Source organism: Melanotaenia boesemani, chromosome 13 (genome assembly GCF_017639745.1).
Source record: "Melanotaenia boesemani isolate fMelBoe1 chromosome 13, fMelBoe1.pri, whole genome shotgun sequence".
Classification (NCBI taxonomy): Eukaryota; Metazoa; Chordata; class Actinopteri; order Atheriniformes; family Melanotaeniidae; genus Melanotaenia; species Melanotaenia boesemani.
The window spans coordinates 18,870,914-18,893,425 of record NC_055694.1 but is presented as its reverse complement, the minus strand read 5'-3'; the positions used below and the strand labels follow the sequence as shown (position 1 = coordinate 18,893,425).

The window sequence follows — 22,512 nt, the reverse complement described above, 5'->3', positions numbered from 1 at the left end:
AATGGATACTCTGATCTCTATTTCCACATGGTAGAAGGACAGGAAGGCCTCCACTGAACCCAATAAATTTGAGAGGAGATTGGAAAAACGGGGGATGGAGACCACAGTTCCACAGCTTAAGTGACCAAATAAAAAAGGAAGATGGCAGTGTGGAAGTGGTATAGAAAAAGGGAAAGGCAGAGGAAGAATGAAAGGTCTTAAAGGAGGGGGAAAAGAGCAAGTGAAGACCCCTGGTGAAACAGTGAAGCTTGTTCAGGGTCAACCACCTATCCCAAGGACTCCCAGGCCTTTCAGATGCTTGGTATTCTGGGATAGGTGACCATCTATTCCATCTATTCTAGCTGTAATGCTGATGAAGACCCAAATTTATGTTGTTATCATATGGATGTTGGAGAATGATTCAAATTTTTCGATAGGAAAGGTCACAGGTCCATCACTGAATGCTGCAGCGGCAGAGAAACACGCCCTTGAGTCAGAAAATGAACAGGCATTCACCTTGAAAATATACCATATAGTGTAGTATGGATCTAATTTTTATTTGCATGTAAAATCACAAGTGCTAAGGCACAGGATCAATGCTTACTTCAAGGCAGTAAACATGTACCACATAACCCATTATGTGAAATCAGACCTGTAATAGAATATCAATGGTGTGCTTTAGGGACCTAACCTCTGATAATTTCCTTTTCATTTTGGCCTCAACAGAGTAAATAAAAGAAAACTCACCTATTTCCTGCAGTCATGTTTGTTGTTTAGTGACATTTTCAGTTGAATGCTTTTCTTAAGTGGGGAATTTCCACTTTGACAGACAGTTGGTCTACCCAGATGACAGCTTGCACAATGACACACTTTCACATTATCTGTCACTCAGTTAAACAGTCAACTTCTAAATGACACACCTTCCTACCTTCCTGTTCATCTTAGGAGCTTATACAAATTATATTTGTATCTTATTTTTCCCACTTTAAAAAAAAAAAGTTATTGGAAGACATTTATGTCTTTTCCATAGAAACAGACTAGAGACATCTTCCTGCAAATTACATTACTTAATGTCCACAATAATGCAATATATGTCTCGTTTTTTTTTTTTTTTTGTAATCACTGGCACATTTTTTTATGCAATATTATTACAATGATGTTGTATATAAGGATCAGTGGTCTACCTACCCGTTGCCATTTCCAGGTCCAGCAGGCTACAGATGGAGAGACTACGGCGCCATCGCCATCATTATGATGGGCATCGCGTTTGGCTTTCATCAGCTTTACAAGGCAAGTTACATCCCGGCTTTTTTGACTGTTTCCTTACTGACTTTATTTTCACAGTGAATGTTGGATAAACATGTTATTCTGCATCTTAAGATCTGTTTGTTCTGCCTCTCCCTTGTATTGCATAGAAAATGTTAGGCATCTGCTTATGATGAATTGCGACATTAGAGCTGAAGGCGCCCCTGTAGTATGTAACATCACTCTGGTCTTGTTATAGCCCTGCTGTACGTCAAAGCATGATCTCATCTGAACCCCTTCTTTTTAACTTGCCCTCCTCTCAAACAGATTTTTTTTTCTTTAAAAAAAATTGCCAACACAGCACAGAACCATTTTTTTGGATAACCTACAATCTAAAAATAATCACCCTGGTTTTTATCGGGCTTAGCAGCCCTTGAACATGAGCTCATGAGGCCCCTTGTCCCCAGTGACATTAATCCCATAGTGGTTGTTAGAAGAAGTCTGAATGGCATGTGGAAGCCATTACTCTCGTTTCAGAGGACAGGAGTTCTAACGGTAGCTCTTAGCCTAGCTGACAGGACCTTCTACTTTGTGTGTGAGGGAGAGAAAGGGAGCACATAACATGTACTTACATATAGTCAAGAAGGTATATGAACATACAGTTGCATTTCTTTAGATCCTTTGATATCCTTTTTGTTCATCTTTACAGAGCCTTTTATCATGGTGCACATTCTCATTCAGGATCTTCTACCTAACCTGACAAAAACTCACACTTTACCAACATACTGCTTTCTACATGCAGCAGTGTTTTGCCTTCCACCAGTCACCTGGGAGGTGGGATTCCCTGGTGGGACGGCACAGGTTGCTGTCATGTCACTAGAGCGTAGCGCCAGTCGCACCATATGTCCAAGCTTCTGCCCATACTTTATTTATGTTATGGTGCACCTTGTAAACACCACACTCCCAGCAACCCACTTATTAATTACCACGTGTTGACACCCATTTAATCTTTTTCTAAAAAGTGTTTATTACTTGCGCTAGTGTAGCTGCTTGCCTCCTTAGCTGGAGAGAAAACCTGGCAGAGAGCTGGAAACTGGCAGCATGGGATTAAGTTATTAATCTTTATTCTATTTTAATATATAAAAAAAGACAGAAAAGTAGACATTAACTATTTTAAAAAGGAGCTCAGTGCGGGTCAGCATGGACGCTGATATTGACTATATTTGGAGAATATGACAACTTGCACTGCTAGGTAAGATGCACACAAGCTGATCATCTGGGTAACACACACATTGGATTACAAACACTCATATGGCTATCAGATGTGCGTATCATTCCAGTTCTATTTACTTCATAACAGAGAAATAATAAACAATGTGACATTAATTTTGGTTTTGAAGACTTTCTTTCAGTTTCATCATATACATATTTTTTTTTTACTGTCCATTGACAAATTCATTTAATTTATATTGCTGGAAACATTTTAATGGTTACTTCCATTATATTTGTCTTTAGTTGTAAATAAAATTACAATTGTGCGAAATTCAAACCAGGAATTTTATTTTCTATTTAATTTTATGTGCTTGACACATTACAGTGACTAATCATTTTGTAAATGGTTTATGAATCTACTAACTTGTTTATGGTTTGAAATCAAACTTGTATCAACCGCTCAAACTCCGTACTGTGGAAGTTCACACTTCTACAGTAGCAGTTTTAACAGTGCGCCAAGTGTCCAATCAACAGTGTTTTTGACCTTGCGCTGCCAAGTCTTGGTGACCCTGTCTTTTCTTCATCTTTCTGTCCCTTTCCACCAGATAGAAGTCTAATATTGTGCCCTGCTTTTAATTGCAGAAATACATCCTCCCCCTCATTATTGGAAGCCGAGAGGACAAGAAGCATCTGCAGAGGATGGAAAGCAACATTGCGGCAATGAGTGGCACACTGACACAGACAGGTGAAGATTAATATCTTCATCACTTTCTCCCTCCTTAACATTTTCCCTCATTTATCTGTCGCCAAAATCGGGGGGCCCCGCACGTTTTTAACAAATGACGCCGCTGTCATTTCGCTTTAATTTGAAATTGCTTGTTTACTGTCAGGCTCGGGCTCAATTAATTACGTTTCGCTGAAAAGCTCTTAACCTCGGAATATTAATGAGGAGTTGGGAAATGACAACTTTTCTCAACCCCCACCCACCCATTCCCTCTCACCCCCCCCCCCCCTCCTCTCTTCTATCAGTCTCCCCCCTGCACCAACCTCACCCTCATCCAAACCTCCATCGCTATCATCATCAGCAACCCTCTCCCCCGTAGGTGGTCAGAAAGTTCATTTTAATTTTGTGTGGATGTATGTGTGGGGTTTTTTTCTGTTTGTGTGTGCAGCGTGGCACTGTGTGGTGTCTGGGCTCAGCACTGGCCCTTGTGTGATTAAGTGCATGGTGACAGGTGCGGCTCCTATGTTGGACAGGTGAGGAATCTCAACCTAGCTGTCAGACCTGGAGAGAGAGAGAGAAGCAGGGAGAGATTTTCCTAGCTCTTTGTCAGTATAATTAAAAATCCAGGGAGGCGTAAATGAGAGAGGCACTCTGAGAAACTTAGGTCTTGTTAACAGTTGTGTTGAACTGGAGTGTGTTTTCACATGAAAGGTACCAATAGCCATCTGAGACAAGTGTTAGAAAAAGCAGGTGCAGGCAAAGAGTTGTTGGGTTTTAATAATGTTTACAATCTATTCTATTTATGCAGTGTTTTTCAAGATGCTCACAGCTTCTTTAGGGTCAGTTCTTTGTTAGCATCATACCACCTTGGTATTCTGATGCTAGGTTCACAGATGTTTAAAACCTCTTACTGGAGGAAAAGAAAAAGAAAAGAAAGAAAAAATTGCACAAACCAGCTCTTCATAAAAGTTTGGCAGTTCAGAGGTTGTTGTTTCTCATGATAAATGAGATTTGAAAAATCTTAACAGGCAGATAGAGAAAGAGAAGGAGTGGCCTTCCAGAAGACATAGCAGCAGACAACATCAGCTGAGTACGTCCTCCAAACTGTTAATGTAAGTGGACATAAACTAAACCATTCCAGAATTATTTTCATACATAATCTAACAACAGAAATGTAGATATAATTTGAGAATCTGCTTGCAAGAAACAAGACTTGTGATGCCACTTTTCTGGTTTTTGAATGGTTTTGATCAGTTCTTAGAGGGCAGTGGTTGGAGAGTGAAAGCACATTTCCAGTGTTGTTGTTGTTGTTGTTATTATTAATGATTTGTTTATCTCCAGCAAGGTGGAGGTTATTGTATGGGCGTGCCGTACGTCTGTCTGTCTCTCTCTTTGTCTGTCTGTTAGCAACATAACTCAAAAAGAAAACTCGGATTTTGATAAAAATTTTCCAGCACCATGCCGATGCTTTATTATTATTTGGAACTAGAAAAAACTTCAATAGAGTAAATAATTGATTAGCATGTGCGATTATTTTGGGCATACTGGCTTACAACATTTACTTAACACTTAACATATAACAAAATTAAATAAATTTTAAAAATACATTTATACTTTTATATAGAAAAAAACCCTGAAAAAATAGCATCATACAATGCTAAAGTAACGAAACAGTGCACTGGATGTCAGCTGATTTTGATTTATTGTATCGCACGTCGACAGCCCAACAATGAATGCAGGTCATTCTGGCATCAGTGTAGCTCCGGTAGAGGAGCCATGCATTCAGTGTCCAAAATGTTATAACACACCACAACAGGCCATCTTCTAGTTGCAGTTTGAGATGAATTTTGCCTTGGCATCTTGTCAAGGATGTCTAAACTTGGTCCTAAACTTGTAGGAAGATGAGCTGACCATTTGAGTCTTCCTCATTCATTTGTTAGAGCACAGCTTCTTCAATCATTATTCTGCTTCTGTTCATGTTTTTGTAATTATTTTTTGTGGTGTTAGTTTGTCTGTCTGTATGTCTGTCTGTCAGTTAGCAACATAACTTCAAAAGGTTATGGACGGATTTTGATTATATTTTCAGAAAATGTAAGAAATGAATTTAAGGAATAAATTAATACATTTTGGGGGTGATCTGGATCACCGTCTGGATCCATGATTTTTTTTTTAAAGAGTTCTTTACTATTGGGAGATAGGAGGTTATTTTGCTATTAGGGCTTCTGACTCATGAGATAATGCCCAGAATCACTGGGAGGAAAAAAGAAAAAAAGATATCATGGTAGATGTTATAATCCGACATTGTTTGACCCAGATCATTCTGATATTCTGGATCTTGCTTCTTTCCCAGTTGTTATATTTCCCAGTTTCTGGAGAAAAATTTAAAAACAAATTACAAGAGACCTACGTTTTTGTAGATTTTTAATAATAGAGGCAAAGAGGAACAAAACTTTAAAATACAAATATCCTTTGTTTGAAATTGCCTTCAGCTCCTGTCAAGGACCCACAGATGAAAACAAGGCTGTTATCTTTTTATTGAGTCACACCCATGCTATTGTTCCCTGGTTGGCTGAGGTAGGTAGAGGGCAATAGTTGTGCGAGATGGCGTGCGAGGTGTGCCACGCTTAATCTGATTAACAAATATATGCTCTTTTATGGTCATTTTATCCCAACTATGCAAACACAGTTTCCCTGACTATTTCACTGCTCAATCTTGCCCTACTTATCACTTTTTGGAAATTTGCCAACTTGCAAACCCTCTTCTGTTTGTCAACTAGGAAAGGATTTCAGAGCTAGAGTCTTTCTGTCTTTTAACAGAATGAAAGTAAGACTCCAATTGGTGGAGAAAAAAAAATGAAAAAAGAAAAACATTGGTCTTTCCTTCAACCAATGTGTAGAACTAATTTGCTATGACTGCAGTAGCCAAGCTGCTATTGTAGTTAATGACTGTTGTAGTTAACAGTTGGGGAGAGGGGTTGCAATTACACTGAGTTTTCTCCCCCTGCTTTTCCTTTGTCTTCCTCTCCCTTTCTCTCCCTCTATCTTTGCTGCACTGAGTAATAGCGACCGACTGCCTCGCTGCTGCCAATTGCTTGAACCCCCTTTTGTTAAAGTTCATGTATTTCTCTAGTGCCAGGCGCAATGAGGTGATGTATTCTTTTGAATGGGGACTACATTAGTCTTTTTCACCAGCCCCAGCTCAAGAGTAAGGGCCTTGACTCCCATTATGATTTGCCTACAACTTCACACAGACAATTAATGAATGGATCTTGGAACTACTTCAGCGCACCCAGACTGTAATGGAATTGTGTGGCTGTTTGGGCACTCTTTGTTGGTGGGAGCCATATTGGTGACCAGCTGGCCATTAAAGACAGAGACAGGCCTGGACATATGTAGTGTACATTATAGCGAGGTATTTACTGAATAATTTACTGAATACACAATGTGCACCCTCCTCACAGCAGCTGCAAGCCTCACACATCATCTTGTCTCTGATTCTCTTTCACACACATGCACACACACACATCGCAGCTACTGCCTCTGATTCATGCCTGGCCAAATCCATTGACTTTATTAATATTCTTGGCTGCATATCTGTGCTAACTTGGAGGAAGAAGTTATGCATTTTTGTCAAGTGTCTGAGCAGTACAAAGGAGTCAACTTTGTGGAGAGACATAAAAAGAGTTCGGCTGTCAACTGTTTGTCTGAAGTGACTGAAAATACAGTGCCAGTGGTAATCTACAGACATAGTGTTAAAGCCTGGCAGAGTGACCCACACATCTGGATAAGCTGCTTTGTGGTGAAATGGATTCAAACTCTAATAGGGCTGTTCTTGGTTTAGAGTGCACACCCTGTCATAGTAACACCTTTTTAAGCAGGGCTAGCCAGTATTTTACTTTTACTGCCGTCTTCAGAGAGGTTGGTCATACTCTGGAACAAACCGGGCAATAACAATCTCAGATTATTTGCACAGTGAACTTTGGCCCCGACCAACAATCCTGCTCAAACTCGTATTCCATAAGGTTCCGCAAGCATGAAAAGATCAAACGTTTCAGCGCCCCACCTATATTGATACAGCCCCACCCATTTAAACACAGGTGTCACTACGAGATATTAGCCTCTTTGAAAGATCAAATATTTTGTCTGTGTTGATTTTTCAAAAGAAACACAGCTCCCAAGCTGAGCTCTTTCTTTTTTTTTCTTTTTTTTTTTTTGTCCTGGTCTGGGTTAATGTGAGAGGAGGGATCTCTACACCCAGTCCAGCCGGCTGCAGCTCAGCTCAGGCTTTTAAACACTGGTCTGACAACCTCAGCAGTGGACCGCCACAATATCTGTTGATGTTAATCCTATTAGGCTTGATTTAACGCTTTACACGCCCATGATTTATATGAATGTTTATTGGTTTTCTGTAATATAATCAGCACAGGGAAACTTAATGCATTGTTTGGTAATACACGCGTGACTGGAAGCAGGGTGCAACAAACTGTGCCCGGTGTTATTTGAAATCATACACCTTCGTCTAACACCAACACTTGAACTAATTCAATCTTCAAAGTCAATGGAAAAAGAACAATATTTATTAGGATTAGGAGGGACATTTTGTCTGGCAGCCTCCTCCCAAATGAGGGCCCTATTTTTTCCTTTGTTGATCGTTTGAGGATTTAAGATGCATTAGAAGGCAGTGTCTGTGTGGATAATGGAAGGTTAGAGACTGTTATTTAATTTAAGTTCAGACACTAGAGATTAATACCTCTATCCTATGTTCAACCCCCTTCCCAATCTCTGCCCCCAATGCCTTGGACCAAAAAGCTGCAACTTAAGTTACTAAGAATTAGCTTTGATGACAATTCTTAAAGAACAACTTTGATCAGTGACCCAAGTTTAGTCTCATCATTTCTGGAAAGCAAATAATCAGTTGTCAGACTAACCTTATCAGAGAATCTTTCGTGATCTTTAATGTGAATTCACTATCTGTTCTGCTTTTCTTAACAGTCAGCCAGCTGCAGCAAACCCTGGTCTCTGTCCAGGAGCTCCTGGTCCAGCAGCAGCAGAGAATTCAGGAGCTCTCTCAGGAACTGGCTGCAGCAGAGGTACAGTAACTATCACATCATCTGCAGCTCACCATCTGCCATTTATCCACCAACAGCAACCGGCTGGAAGAATGTTTGGTTATATATCTTCTTCCTTTGGATTTATTTGTCATTCTGTAACAGCATCATTTTCTGTAATTTACTAATTTCACCAGTCAGCTGTAACATTTTGACCACCTGCCTAATAAGGAGTAGGCCTACCTTTTGCCACCCAAAGAGCTCTGACTACTCTGGATGTGGACCTAGGACATCTGAGGGTGTCTTGGGCTGGGTACTGGGACATCTTTGTGGATTGGCATTACTTCCCTCAGATCCCATCTGATTAGTATCTGGGGCATTTGAAGGTTGTGTGAACATCTCAGATTTTTTTGTCCTGTTCTTCAAGCTTTTCCCTAAGCAGTTTTTGCAAGGCTTATTTCTGTCCTATTAGGGAAGGCCACTACTGTTGCCACAGGGTGGTTGTAACTAGTCTGCAAAGATGTTTAATTAGGTGGAAAGGTATCATCTGTGTGAATGTTAAGGTGTAGCTTTTCACAGCAGAACATTGCATTGTCACAAGATGTGCCATTTTACTTTACCTATCAGTTATTTTAATGGTATGGCTCATCTGTGTAGTTGATCTATCCAAAAACGATCAGTGCACTAAATCACTTGGGAGTTACAGATTGCTCCTTTAAAGTCTGCTCATTTTTGATCGATGTGTTTGTGGGAGGCTGGACAGACACCAACTTTCCAATTGCAGAAGAGCTCAGTAAAAATAAAGTTGCAGGTTAAAATCTTTAGATTGATGAGAAGAATGGCAGGCCTCTGAGTACTAAAATCTTTTATTCTACCTGAGTCATAACTGCCCAAGACGGACAGCCTTATTGTACTGTATATCATCAGAACACAAGCTACAAAAAAGTAAGGTCCATCTTATCATAGAACCATAATCTGTATTCATACCTTTTGTCTTCGCCTTGATTTTTATAGATGTCATCTATAATCTACTCAGAATTGTGTTTAGGTGAATCCTACTGAGTGATTGTTTTAAAAACTTATGAGCAGGGATGAAATGTTGCTTGATTTTTTTTTTTTTTTTTTTTTTTACAACACTGCCCATAAATCGCTTTATGATCTCTGGGCTCTAGAAATTGCCTTGGAAGAGACAATGTGAGACAATGTTTTATGTCCACAGCTTGTTAAGCACATGGATGTGTAACTGTAGCATCTGGATATTGCAGGAAAACATATGTGGACACATCTGCTTTGGCACAAATGAGGAAGAAAAATATGGATCTTTTCCTTGGATCTAGTTCATCAAAAAGTGATGACGCATTGCTCCTTCTTGTGCTGTTTCAGGGTTTTGAGCCCAGCATTCTTTTTATGTATTGTAGAAGAAGGTTTTCGCCCTAACTGGCGTGTGTGAGTACATTGGAGCGAATTGTCTGATTTGACCGCATGCTGGTCTGAAACAGAACTACATAAATTTTACCCTCTGTCAAATTAGAGGTCCAGTTGAAACAATAAGTTCCCTCCAGCGTTAAAAGACAAGGGATGTTATTTCTTTCCACTTGTCATCACTAAATCGCAGATTGGATTAAAAAGTCTACTTCATTTGCTATGAGTGCCTTGTTGGACAGCAGTAGTGTATAAAAAGTATATTTCCCATCAAAACACCCATTAAACAAATCATAAACCCTGCTTTATAGTTATAGTGTTGATCTTAAATTTTCCCTGTGAGTCGGCACGAGGTCTTCTGTTGTCTCAGGCCATTGGGGAAATTGGGAAATTGTTTTCAGATCCAGGATGTTTGATGAGAAACACATGTTGGAGCTAAGGACCTACTTATCATTCACCGTTTGTGGCTTTCAGGGTTTGCTGCACCACACTGCTTAAAGTACGCCACGCTTAGCAATTATACCTCTCAACGCGGAAATGTGCCTTTAACCCAAAACACATGGAGACTTCTGTTTCCTCAGCTGCTAAGAAAACATTTCTCTTAGTTAGAAACCGCTCAATTGCGGAGTGCGTCCGCTATCCCTAAAGTGGGGACCTCATTATGGAAGTGAGTTTAGGCACACTGACTCATGTCCACACATGTATACACCCACAGAGCACAAGCTGATGTAGCACATTTGCAGACTTCAGTGTTTTCTTACTTATGATTCTGTTAGGAAATGCTGCTGTAGTGTTTAGGATAGATTTGCCTCAGGATTCATCCCTGATGTTAAACAGCAGTCTCTTTCTGCTCCATTATCATTACAAATCTGCCTGTTAACTCTGTTTGCCCCACTGTCTCAACTCACTGATCGTTCTCTTTATTAGTGGATACTACATAGAAGATTAGAAACCGCCTCCTTGCTTGCACAAGACAAAGTGCCAGTGGGAAAGTGCATAAATCGAGTGAAATCAATTGCACTGTACCAGTGTATCCACTCAAAAACTCTCCTCTGGGGACTTCCTTTTGAAACTAATTCCATCATAAATATACATGTGTTCTACGAAAACACACTGTCTGCTGGCAGAATAACTGTGAATTAATTTGCCTTCAGACACTCTTAAACAAGGCTTGTTAAAGATCTTATCTTGTTGCTAATGGTCCAAAGGCATTTATCTTCATTTAGCCAGATGCACTGCCATCCTTGGGTGCTGCTAGAGTTGTCGTCTTTTTTTTCTCTGTTAGTAATATGTCTACTTTTTTCTTTCACTTTTTTTTCTCTACTAAATTGTTTAGTTAACCAGCAGAAAAATCCCCTATTACCAACCCGAGACATATTAGGAGAAATCTTTCTCGGGAACGCTCTGTACTCAGTAAAAACCCACAGCCAGCTTGCTTGTTGGCAGTTGATGATTTAATAGGTGGCACCAGTTGGAAAGTGTTTTACTTTGTTTTGGCTAGTTTAACTCGTTTGTTTGGTGGTTGCTTGTTCATGCATAATGATTTTTACAATGTGCAGTTTCAAAGTGGAAGGTATGCTACTGTTAAGCAGCACAGGGCCCTTGCACCTGCACCTACACACTAGGAGGTGAATATTGATTGTTTTTAATTTAGTCATTTTACATTATTATTTTCGTTAACTGAAGGATGAAAGCCCAATAAAACTTAGGAATAAAGTTTTTGGGCAAAAAAGGGCAATAGTATTTAGCAAAGAATTCCCTTTTTAATATGAATAGAAAAGAAGTAGCTGTTTGACTTTTAGAAATTTATTATTTACCCCAAGGATGCCCAAACTTTTCATCAATTCCAAGCAGTCCACATTTAAGGAGCCATAATATAAACTAAAGAAGATGCACCAACTGCATCATATCTAAAATTAGGGATGTTCCGATGCCATCTTTTTTGTCCGATACCTATTCCGATACCTGGGATTTAGGTATCTGCTGATACTGAGTACCGATCTGATGCCTGTGTTATTTTATTAAGAGGAATATTCTATTTCAGTCTTCAGCTTCACATGATAGTGACATGGATCTGATTGACAGAGACTGATAAATCTTTGCTATTGCTAGCGTTTCCATTAACAATACTTTGGTTTAAATATGAGATGAACCACAAACTGCTAGTTTCCTCCTCCTTAGATGATTGATTAACAAGCATAAGAAAGACAGTGTTAGCAACAGAAAAGCCGATCAGCTGATCACGGAACAGGAGAGGGAGGAGAAATGGAAGCGGAGGAGGAGAGGGCATGTTGGTAAAGAACTGAAGGAAATGTTTTTTCATTTCTTTCTTTAAATGAAAGGGTTACGAGTGTTGAACCCTTTCACTGGGAAATGTATGGGGATGAGGCAGCGTTAATTCCATTTAAAAAATTAACGCAATTAATTGCATAAATTAGTTACTGCTGTTAACGTGTTATTTTTGACAGCCTTAAAAATTATTTATATAATTCATGTTTTATTAACACTTGAAAACCATGACTGCCACAGAACTTTTTTAATGATTTCTTCTGCAAATTCCTCATGTTTTTGAAAAACATTTGCCAGTGTTTGTTATTGCTGCGGTTCGTTGCGATTTTCCTTTAAGGCAACACACTCCAAGTGCTCCTTCACGTGATGACAACCCAAATGCTTTACAAAGGCGCTGGTGTTAAATTTAGCAGCATTCGTGCCGCCTTTGGAAACTTCAGCTCTGCATATTAGACATGTTGCCGTTTTGCTAGCGAAATTTTCTAATGAGTAATGACGGAAAGTTGATAACATAACGCTAATGCTAAATGTTAGCAGAACAGTGACTCACGTGCAGCTGCTTCTCCGCCAGAATTATGATTCTGTTTACATGGTATCAAATGGGGTTTACACAGAAATTCTCACCAGTATTAATACCCTTACACCTAATTTACACTGCGTGCGTGTGCGCCACATTCCGGCTGCGGTGCGGTTTTGTTCTGACCTCTGGTGCATCAATCCACACAGGGAGCGCGTCAGGTTTGAAGTGCCCATGAGTGCAGGCTGCCTAGCAGGATCCACAAGATCACAAAATCACAGGAGATATGGAGAATCTTGTGACTCCACTTCCAGGATAAACGTCTCGTCGTCAACAATAAAAAAAAAAAAAAAAAAACACACTGAGACACCCTGACCAATTAAAGATGTAGTGTTTGCATTGTTCAGCGAGCGCAAATCTACACAGGGCTTTTATTTTGAAAAATACATGAATCTAAACACTACTCTCGTGTCTGATTTCCTGTTTGCACCTATCTGAACTGCTATTAACTCAAAAATAGACTCGACGCATATATTTAGCAGCAAGTCGTGATAAGGCGCTTCTGGGACGCACTGCGGTGCGCCCGGTGTGAACCAAACTGTTGACTAAAATAGCTGCTGCAGAACAGCTACCGCAGCCGTGGCATAGCCATAATGCGGCACTCACACACCCAGTGCAAATTAGAGGTTACTTATGGCATTTCCGATGCTAGTATGGGTATTGGCCCAACTCTATTTAAAATAAAGCAAGTTAAATAAGTCCAATGCATTTGTAAAGCATAATCTTAATTATAATCATAATCATTTCATAATTTCATAATTATTATAAAATAATCAGAAAACAGATGTAAATCATTCAGTTAGAAAAAAAAATTAAAAAATCAAATATGTTTGTTACAAATAAGATTCCATGTAAAAAAAATACACTTCAACTAGCATAGCATACATTGAAAAGATATTTAAAATTTGAGCTTCATTAAATTGGTAAAAAATTTAATAAAATAAAAAATAAGCAATAGACTATATTTATTTTGGGCTAAAAAAGAAGGAGAATAGTTTAAAAGTTGGGAAGTTAGCATATCTTAAATGTACTTGAGTAATAAGCTTAATTATGGCAGAAGTTAAATATTTTGATCTGCGCTTGTCTAAATATCCCAACTTGCACACTTGTGGGGTCTGTTGGATTTGTGTTAACCCTGCAGGTGGTGCTTTTAAACTCAGCATTCTTCAGTTCTCTGCAGTCACAGATACCCCCTCCCCTCAGCTTTCACCCAAGCACCCAGTGCACTTAACACACAATTCTCATACAATGTGTGTGTGTATATATACACACTGACATAATGTATCTCAGAGCTGAAACTCGGTCTTTGCCCAACATTTAATTAGGTTTCTTCAGACTTAATAAGACATATGTCAGAGTTAGTGTTGTGTGACAAGCCTTGATGTGAGATATGATATGGTGCTGCTTTGTAGATAATGCATATTATGAATGTAGCTGGTGGTTAACATGTCGACTCGGAAGCCTTCTTTTCTTACTATAGGTGACATTTGTAAATATAGATAATCACATTTTCTTAATTTCAAGAAATCTATCCTTTTCTACAAGGGATTCTGCGCCTTGGAAATCTTTTAGCTCAGCCTTTACAGCAATTAATTTTTTTTTTTAGCACAAAATGAGAGAGAAGCGGAATTGAGCCTTATTATACGGGTGCCTTGGGGAGGCAAGGGATTAAGATGGTTCTAATGAGGTGACGGCTGTAATAAGAGTGTCTTCAGCAGGCCTCCAATGCACCACCTCTAAAACATAGCTCCTTATCGGGGAGGTTTAGGAGCCGATAAGAACCAAAAGAAAAGAAAAAAAAAAACACTTTTTTCCCTCAGTCTTTTCTGTCTCCTTTACTTCTCCTCCTCTGCCTCCCTCCATCCACTGTAAATGAGTCTGATCCCTTTCAGATGTGATTCAATTAATTTCTCTTAGATTTAATTACAAGCGAAAGAGTCCAAGTTATCCCTCTCCCCTCGATAGGGGGTCCACGTTTCCTAACAAGCTTCCTCTGGTGAGTCAGGAGAGTCTTAATTACAGCTTTTACTTTTCTTTTATCCCACTTTTTCCCTTGTCTGGTCCCTCTAATCCCCCTGGCCTCATCGGTCTATCCTCTGGCTGTTGCACATGTTTGAGTTTATTTGGAAATAGGTTAAGAATGGGAACCAGGTTATACATGTCACTGAATCCTAAATATTTTGGTGGTAATGTTTTCTCACAGTGTTCACAAGAGCAGACCTTAAAAGGATGAAACTGGCCTTTTCAAGCTGATTGTTTAATTGGGGTGTGTTTTTATGGAATACAAAGCACTCATTAAGAGAAAAATACTCTTCTTTGTGGCATTATTTTCCTTCAGTCTGGTAATGTCTGCGTGATCCCTTGTTTATCATGTAACCATTTCGCTGGCTTCAAATTTTTTTACATAAAACATCTAATTCAGGTGTGTGCAGGTTGGGCTTTCTTCCCCACCGATATTTCTGTGATTATCTTTATTTTACAGTGTTTGCTACACTTCCCAGATTACTTAAGTTATTGCATTTGATTTGTGATGCATTTCTTTCCAGGCCCTTGTCAAAACCTGTCTTTTTTATAGCTGTAAGTCTAGTCTACTCCTTAAAAAAAAGTGCTGCAGAGACAAATTTTCTGCAGCAATTTGCCATTCAAATATTTTTCATTATACCCTGGAGCATTTCATGTTCTGTGAGTGTGTGTGTGTGTGTGTGGGGGGGGGGGGGGGGGGGGGAGGTGGTATATGTGTGTGATAACACAAGCCTTTGATAAAAGACAAAAAGAACAAAACAAACTGCAAAGCTTTGGTCTGCCTTTATGAATGTGGCCATTGTTTAAGATAGTCATTATCCAAAACATTGTACACTGACCTAATCTTTTCTAGATAGTATGGAAAATTATGTAAAAACGGCATGATTCACACTTACTGGACTTCCTGACATCATAAAGGGAGGCTGCAGAGAGGTTGTTTGTCCTCATCTCTCATCAGCCACAGTAGGCAGTTGTGAGGTTGTTATGGTGACTGATGACTTGTCTACACAAAAACATGTGGCTTTTAGTATTTGCATTTGCCATATTTGTTTACTTTCCTTGCCCTTTTTTTATAATAAGATTTTAATATTTCACATAGTTGAGACCAATCATAAAAAAATGTTGAGAGACACCCAGTATACTGGTTTTGTGCTGCAACCCCTCATTTGACCTGAACAGTGGTTGTTTGTGTTCTTGAGTGTCTTTAACAGTTGTGTGTATCTCTCTTGTGTTTTTCCAACAGGCTTCATCCTCAACCAACCGCATCCTGGACAACCAAACAGTTGGGGAGCTGAAGGCTGAGATTGCCTCTTTGAAGGGCTTACTGCTCAGCAGGTAACAAAGTTATTCAGGCTCCTGTCACATTTAACAGTCCAGGTGTCATATGTGTGGATGTGCATGTTCAGAGGCTTTGGTCTTGTTGTTTTGGCACTTTTATTCCTTAATGCAGTCCATTTGAACTATTTGACAGTGATAAACAGGAGCAAAGATCCATTAGCTTGATAAAAAGGTGCATGAATGTTTGTAATTTCCATATAAATATGGCCTACAACACCATCAGATTATCACCCAGTCCTTACAGTAAAAAAGACAATCCAATTGAATAAAAGAAAAAACAGGCCCAAACCATGATACTACCACCACTGTGATTCAGTGATGGGATAAGGTTTTAATGCGGGAGTGCAATGTTTCGCTTTTACAAACATAACGCAACATATACAAGTTTAAAAACAGTCACTTTCACCTCAAGGTCCTCAACTAAACAACTTTGTTGTGTGTTCTGATGGTAGACTCATGAACATTCATATTAACTTAGCAGTTTTCCTGGGTAATTTTGGGCCTCACAGATTACTACATCCTTTGTTTTTGGATTGACCACAGCTGGCAAGACTAACTCAAAACCATTAAATCCTGACATTTGTGGATTGATGAAGCCCAAACTATAAAGAAGCACCAACAAATCTTTTCCTTTGAGGTCCCCATAAATTTCTTTTATTTCATGATACACTTCTTCAACTTCAACTTCAATTAATCCCTTTTTTATTAAAAGAAAGTATGGCTTCAACTCAGATCTGTCACCTTACTGTTTTAAAAAACACATATTTCTAATTTTGCTCTTTGCGGATGATGTGGTTCTATTGGTTTCATCGGGCTGTGATTTTCAGCTCTCACTGGAGCGATTAGCAGCCGAGTGTGAAGCAGCTGGGATGAGAATCAGCACCTCCAAATCCGAAACCATGGTCCTCAGCCAGAAAAGGGTGGAGTGCTCTCTCTGGGTCTGCAATAGGGTCTTGCCCCAAGTGGAGGAGTTCACGTATCTCGGGGTCTTGTTCACGAGTGAGGGAAGGATGGAGCGGGAGATCGACAGGTGGATCGGTGCGACGTCTGCAGTGATGCGGACTCTGCATCGGTCTGTCGTGGTGAAGAAGGAGCTGAGCCAAAAGACAAAGCTCTCGATTTACCAGTCGATCTACGTTCCTACCCTCACCTATGGTCACGAGCTGTGGGTAGTGACCAAAAGAACAAGATCACGAATACAAGCGGCCGAAATGAGTTTTCTCCGCAGGGTGGCCGGGCTCTCCCTTGGAGATAGGGTGAGAAGCTCGGTGATCCGGGAGGGTCTCAGAGTAGTCGCTGCTCCTCCACAGTGAGAGGATGGTTAGATGAGGTGGCTCGGGCATCTGGTTAGGATGCCTCCTGGACGCCTCCCTGGTGAGGTGTTTCAGGCATGTCCCACCGGAAAGAGGCCCCGGGGAAGACCCAGGACAAGCTGGACGGACTACATCTCTCGGCTGGCTTGGGAACGCCTCAGGATCCCACCGGATGAGCTGGTGAATGTGGCCGGGGAAAAGGAAGTCTGGGTTTCCCTGCTTAGGCAGCTGCCCCCGCGACCCGACTCCGGATAAGCAGCAGAAAATGGATGGATGGATTTCTAATTTGATCTTTAACTGTTCATCTTAACAGTTGACATACTTTTGCTCCTCACACACATTCTGTATTGCGTTATCTGCCTCAATATATAAACAACTACCAAATTTGTACATGATGTCTTTAACCCATTCCTTTTTGAGTATGCGTGTATTTCATTTGTAGCCACCAGAAGTGTTTTTCTTTTCTTTTTTTTTTGCCACCTGTCAGTGACTCCAAAAATGAAAAACATACTAAATACTTATATTCTTTAAATCTAAAGGATCAGTACATTATGTTTATGTAGGTTTTTTTTTTTTTTTTTTTTGTAGTTAGTTTTGGAGGAGAGTAAAACTTAGCTCATTGATAAGTAAAACAATGATAGATTTTTTTTCATTATTTCAATAAATATGAAATCTGTTGAAACAGTTTAGTCTATTTCATTATATCAGTGAATATTGATGAATTATATGAGTAAAATATCACACTAAACATATAATCATACGTTGTCTGTGAAAGTTATGGTTGACTAGTGAAACTAGTTTGGGAAAACGTGTTTCTCTGTTGTCATCATATAACTGACAAATAGGTTTGATAAACAGCATAAATGAGGAGATAAGTAGTTTCTTTTTAAATTTTGTATTCACATTTAATGCAAAGTTTTCTCAGGGGTTTAGTCAGAAGTAAGCTTCTTCAGTGATGGAGAACCAGTACTGTTTACTACTTGCAGAAAATTGAATAGGCAATTAGTCGGTGTATAATAAGTCTGTATAGATTCAGAGGTTTCTTACAGCAGCACATCATGTTGTCATAACAGTTGAGATTAGCACATTAAGTCTGTTGTTTTCTGAAACATACTAATAGGATCCACTGGAAATATTATATCTCATATTGGTAAATTCACTAAGCAGTCTGTTTTAAAGAACTTCTCTTTCTTGTGTTTTCAAGTGCTCTTAGATCAATAAGCATAGATTTTGTCACCTCAAGAAAGATGCTAACTTTCACTTCACATGGAAACTGTTTTTTTTTTTTTTTCTTTTTGTCCTGTTCATTTGGTTCAAGCGCTGTTGGGAAAAGTATCACTTAGGTGGTGAGGAAAAGCATATGCCAAATCAGACCAACATGCAGTGTCAGTCTGTTCATGTGTTGCGGATGACTCAGAAGGCTTCAATGAATATATAAAACAAAAGAAAGTAGAATTTAAAGTGAGGAAAAAGAGAAATAACTTCTGTGAACTGGAAAAACTTTCTAGGTACACATTAAGTAAATGTGCTTTTTTTCTCAGTTGATTTTTTTTTTTTTGTTGTGATAAGGTCTCACAATAACTCTTTGACATCCTCTCATTCCTGCTCAGTCAGACCCATTAGCATGCATGATTGTGTATCAGTGTCTATAATGAAGCCTGAAGTAAGAGTGTACATCAGAAATCCAGAGAGAACATAAATTACCTCAGAATGTTCTAGTTGTTGCTCCTCCCATACATTCTAATCAGTAATAATCATTTTGTCATTCACTTTATTTTTAACTTTATCCTGAGACTTGCAATGCGCTGTTAATGTTAACGGCTCAAATCACAAAATAAAGACCGTTCTCACCATCTGTCTCCAAACTTGGCACTTTCTTGTCTAATGAAGTCAAATCATCTCCAAATCGTTTTTAAAGTATCAAGAAATACTGAACTCAGCCAGTGCTGTCTTTTTGATCTTAAAAGCTGGAGTGGGTGTAATTAAAGAAAAAAAATCTAAAGAGTGTTTTTAGCAGGTGTGATGAACATCTGGCTGTTTAGACGAGAAAAAAACATTTTCTCTGCTTTAATTTTAAGAAGCACATAGGGGGCTTAATGTGTGGCTGGATGCGAAATGTAAAGGTGTGTTGTTCGAGGTTGTGTTGTGACTAAGCACCTGGCTGAGAAGGCTAAATGAGCCTGTACATTTATGTGGTTGACAACATTGTGGGAAAGCTCTTTTCATACAATCTGATTGCCACTAGGCTTTTAAAACAAACTGTCTTCAGACCTAACTTTATTCATTATTCTTGTCTTGCCTCCCCACACTCCACAGGAGACAGTTCCCCTCCACCCCTGCTATTCCTAAGATCCCCTCATGGCAGATTCCTCTAAAGCCGCCCTCAGTGTCCGGCTCGCCGTCCATTAATCACACCAACAGCAGCAGTGACATCTCCCCTGTCAGCAACGAGTCTGCCAACTCCTCCCCCATCAAGGATGGACCCCACAGCCCCCAGAATGCACTGGGAGGACCAGATGGAGCCATTGGTATCAATGGAGATACCTGCACTGTGGGCCTGGGGACAACAACGCTGCCCCTGGACCAGGTCCGCATGGAGGTGCAGGGGGAGGAGGAGGAGAAGAAGGAGGAGGATGATGTCAGCCATGTTGAGGAGGAGGAGGAAGAGGAAGAGGAGGAGGGTCTAAGCATGCAAACAGAGGATCGGCGAGGTGGAGATGGACAGATTAACGAACAGGTGGACAAACTGAGGCGACCTGAGGGTGCCAGCAACGAGAGCGAGGTTGATTAGCTGTCAGTAGAAAGCACAAAAACACTCTGCAAAACACCACTCCTCATATCTGCTTACAGCTTTGTTTCTCTCTGCTCCTCTCTGTGCACACCCTATATTTACTTTTTTTTTTTTTAAATCTATCCATCTTGCCATCTTTTCCTCCTTGCCTCTGCAGCATTTTATTATTGAACAAAATGAGGAGTGGGTGTGAGTGATAGAATATCCACAAGTCTAGTGACACATGGCTTACCACGATTTACTTTTAATCATACAGGCAAAACAGCTGCATGCCAAGCCAAGTCCGAGTGACGTCTATTTAAACAGAGAAATCACAAGTATTAGTCAAATGAGAAGGACTTTAAAAGCCCATTTGCAGTACTAACTGTGACTTACTGCTTTTAATTTCCACAATTTGATCAGATAATTCACAGCTTTGCCTTGATGTCCTTGTAATTGTACTAAGGTTTTTATTCAGACCAAAGATGCGGTGCTGTGCAGGATATTTCTTCTGTACAAAGCAGCTGTGGGTCAGGAATCATATGTTACTTCAGTCTGAAAGTTACCCTGAGCTTCCAGTGAAGTATTAGCAGAGTTTGTCTCCCTGTTGATGGCAATAGGAGAGGACAAGCTCTTCCAGGGCCGGAGCTTTTAGCCTCTTTTATGTGTCCTTTCGCATTGGTGTCAGTCTGTCAATAATTCACAAGGCCAGCAGGGTGGCATTTGGGTGAAATAAAAGCCCTGAAATTCGAGATTAGAATGTGATGACGGGCTTTGTTCCATGCCGGTGTCAGAGCGCTCATATGCTCAGAGGAGGGGAAGATAAATGTTTTTTCCCCCGCTTTCCTTTTTCACTGAGGGCTGAATTGTGCATCTTTGTGAGTTTGTTTGTGCGTGGCAGGCGAGAAAACCCAGACAGTCTGGTGAGCTGTATCTGTGTCTCCAGCAGGGCAGCTGATTTGGTTTGTGAAGTATGTTAATAATCAAATGATCAACAAATAACAGATGTATTAGTTCATGCAGCTTGAAATGTCAAGGAGGCTAAAAGCAGAAATCTAATACAGAAAGCCCAGTTGCATTGTATTATTTTCTGTGATAAACCCTCTGGTCCAAATTACGTAGGGCGTCCTACAGTGAGTAATCTTTACAGAAAACGCCGCCAATATTTTGTAATTAAGCTGCAGTAAGACATGAGCGCTGCCACAGATGGAAGTTGCAGAACTTGTATTACGTTGTTTTTCTCTCTGTGTGGAGGTGGATGGGGGAAGTAGAAAAAAAATTACCCCATGATTGAAAAGGAAAGTAATAAATGAATACTTGACTTATTGAATTACTCACTCTGTCTCCATCTAACAAGAAGAGTCCGTGAGTGAGAAGAAGGGATATCAGCTCTGGTGCCATTTCCACCTCTATCACATAGGGTGGAAGGACACTGCAGATTTCTGAGACACAAGTCGACTTAAAGGATGTTATTTTGTTGTGTTGAATGAGATTGACTGATGAGGCAACCTTGCAGTATGCTGTAAATTCTGTTTTTTGACTTGTAAGTTTTTTTTTTTTTTTTTTTTTCTGTTATTAACTCTTGTTAAGAGAAGAAGCTCAAAATTGCTTCATAACTACTGTAGTTTCTCTGATTGGTCCTCTGTAAATCGCTCAATGCTGTCTGAATTTTATCCATAGTTGTAATAAATCTGATTTATCTCATGAAATAGTTTGTAAATATTTTAAGTGAGCTAGACACGACATGCAATACGCTTTCCTGAGTGTCAACTTGCACAGAAATTGTCCTTCAGGTGGGTTGTTAAACTTAAACTATGTATCTCTGAGATGTATGTGGTTGTGTATGTTCAGACCGATTTCCTATTACAGTTTAGTACAAGGGTTGTTTCTGTTTGTGTAAAAATTGAAACATCTAAGAAGCCATTTTATCCTTATTAAAAAAATTTTAAAGTATCTGTATGTTTTATATTGATAAATTTACTCATTTGAAGATAAAGATATTTGCATCAAATAGTCCAAATCCAGAGGCATGTGAATTCTAAATTCACTTTAACTCCACTTACAAATGGGAATACTCTGGTTGTAGTACTTGTAAAATCTACTAAATAGTTAGAAAGCATGATAGAGCAGGGACTTGCGTCACTTTTTTTCAACCATCTCTTTAGAAATGACTTGAGAGTGACTCGCTTCTAGACTAAATGTGTGATTTTATGTTTATATCTGTGGGTGGATCATCACCATTTGACTAGAATATGGCGTATTTTTCTATTTTCAGTAAATTGAGAACGCAATAATAAAATTCCAATGAGAGAAATGCAAGATAGTATTTACAGCTATGTTTTAATTAGTGTAGAGTTGCTCATAAAGAGCAAACACTGGCTCTGAAGAAGACCTTTTGCATTTTTTTCATCTTCACCGTAGTGATTCTACATTCTTGTAAGGGGATGGGGATTCAGCATTTTTTGTTGTTGTTTCTAGCTGTCTGCAATTCATGCAGCTGGATATTATTACATCTTATATATTAAAATTGTACCCCCTATCAAATTTTATATTTGATAAAATTTTATCCAGTT

At 39.5% G+C, this 22,512-nt stretch overlaps 1 protein-coding gene across 1 annotated transcript in view; it reads left to right on the top strand.

The window, feature by feature from the left end:
- pex14 (peroxisomal biogenesis factor 14) overlaps positions 1-21,892 on the top strand; it is a 48,733-nt gene extending 26,841 nt beyond the window's left edge. The window contains exons 5-9 of the mRNA XM_042003682.1: positions 1,184-1,269; positions 3,079-3,181; positions 8,153-8,250; positions 15,762-15,853; positions 19,486-21,892. Of these exons, the coding sequence (XP_041859616.1) occupies positions 1,184-1,269; positions 3,079-3,181; positions 8,153-8,250; positions 15,762-15,853; positions 19,486-19,960 (854 nt within the window). The 3' untranslated portion in view covers positions 19,961-21,892. The remainder of the gene's footprint in view (positions 1-1,183; positions 1,270-3,078; positions 3,182-8,152; positions 8,251-15,761; positions 15,854-19,485) is intronic.
- The last annotated feature ends 620 nt before the right edge of the window (positions 21,893-22,512 follow it).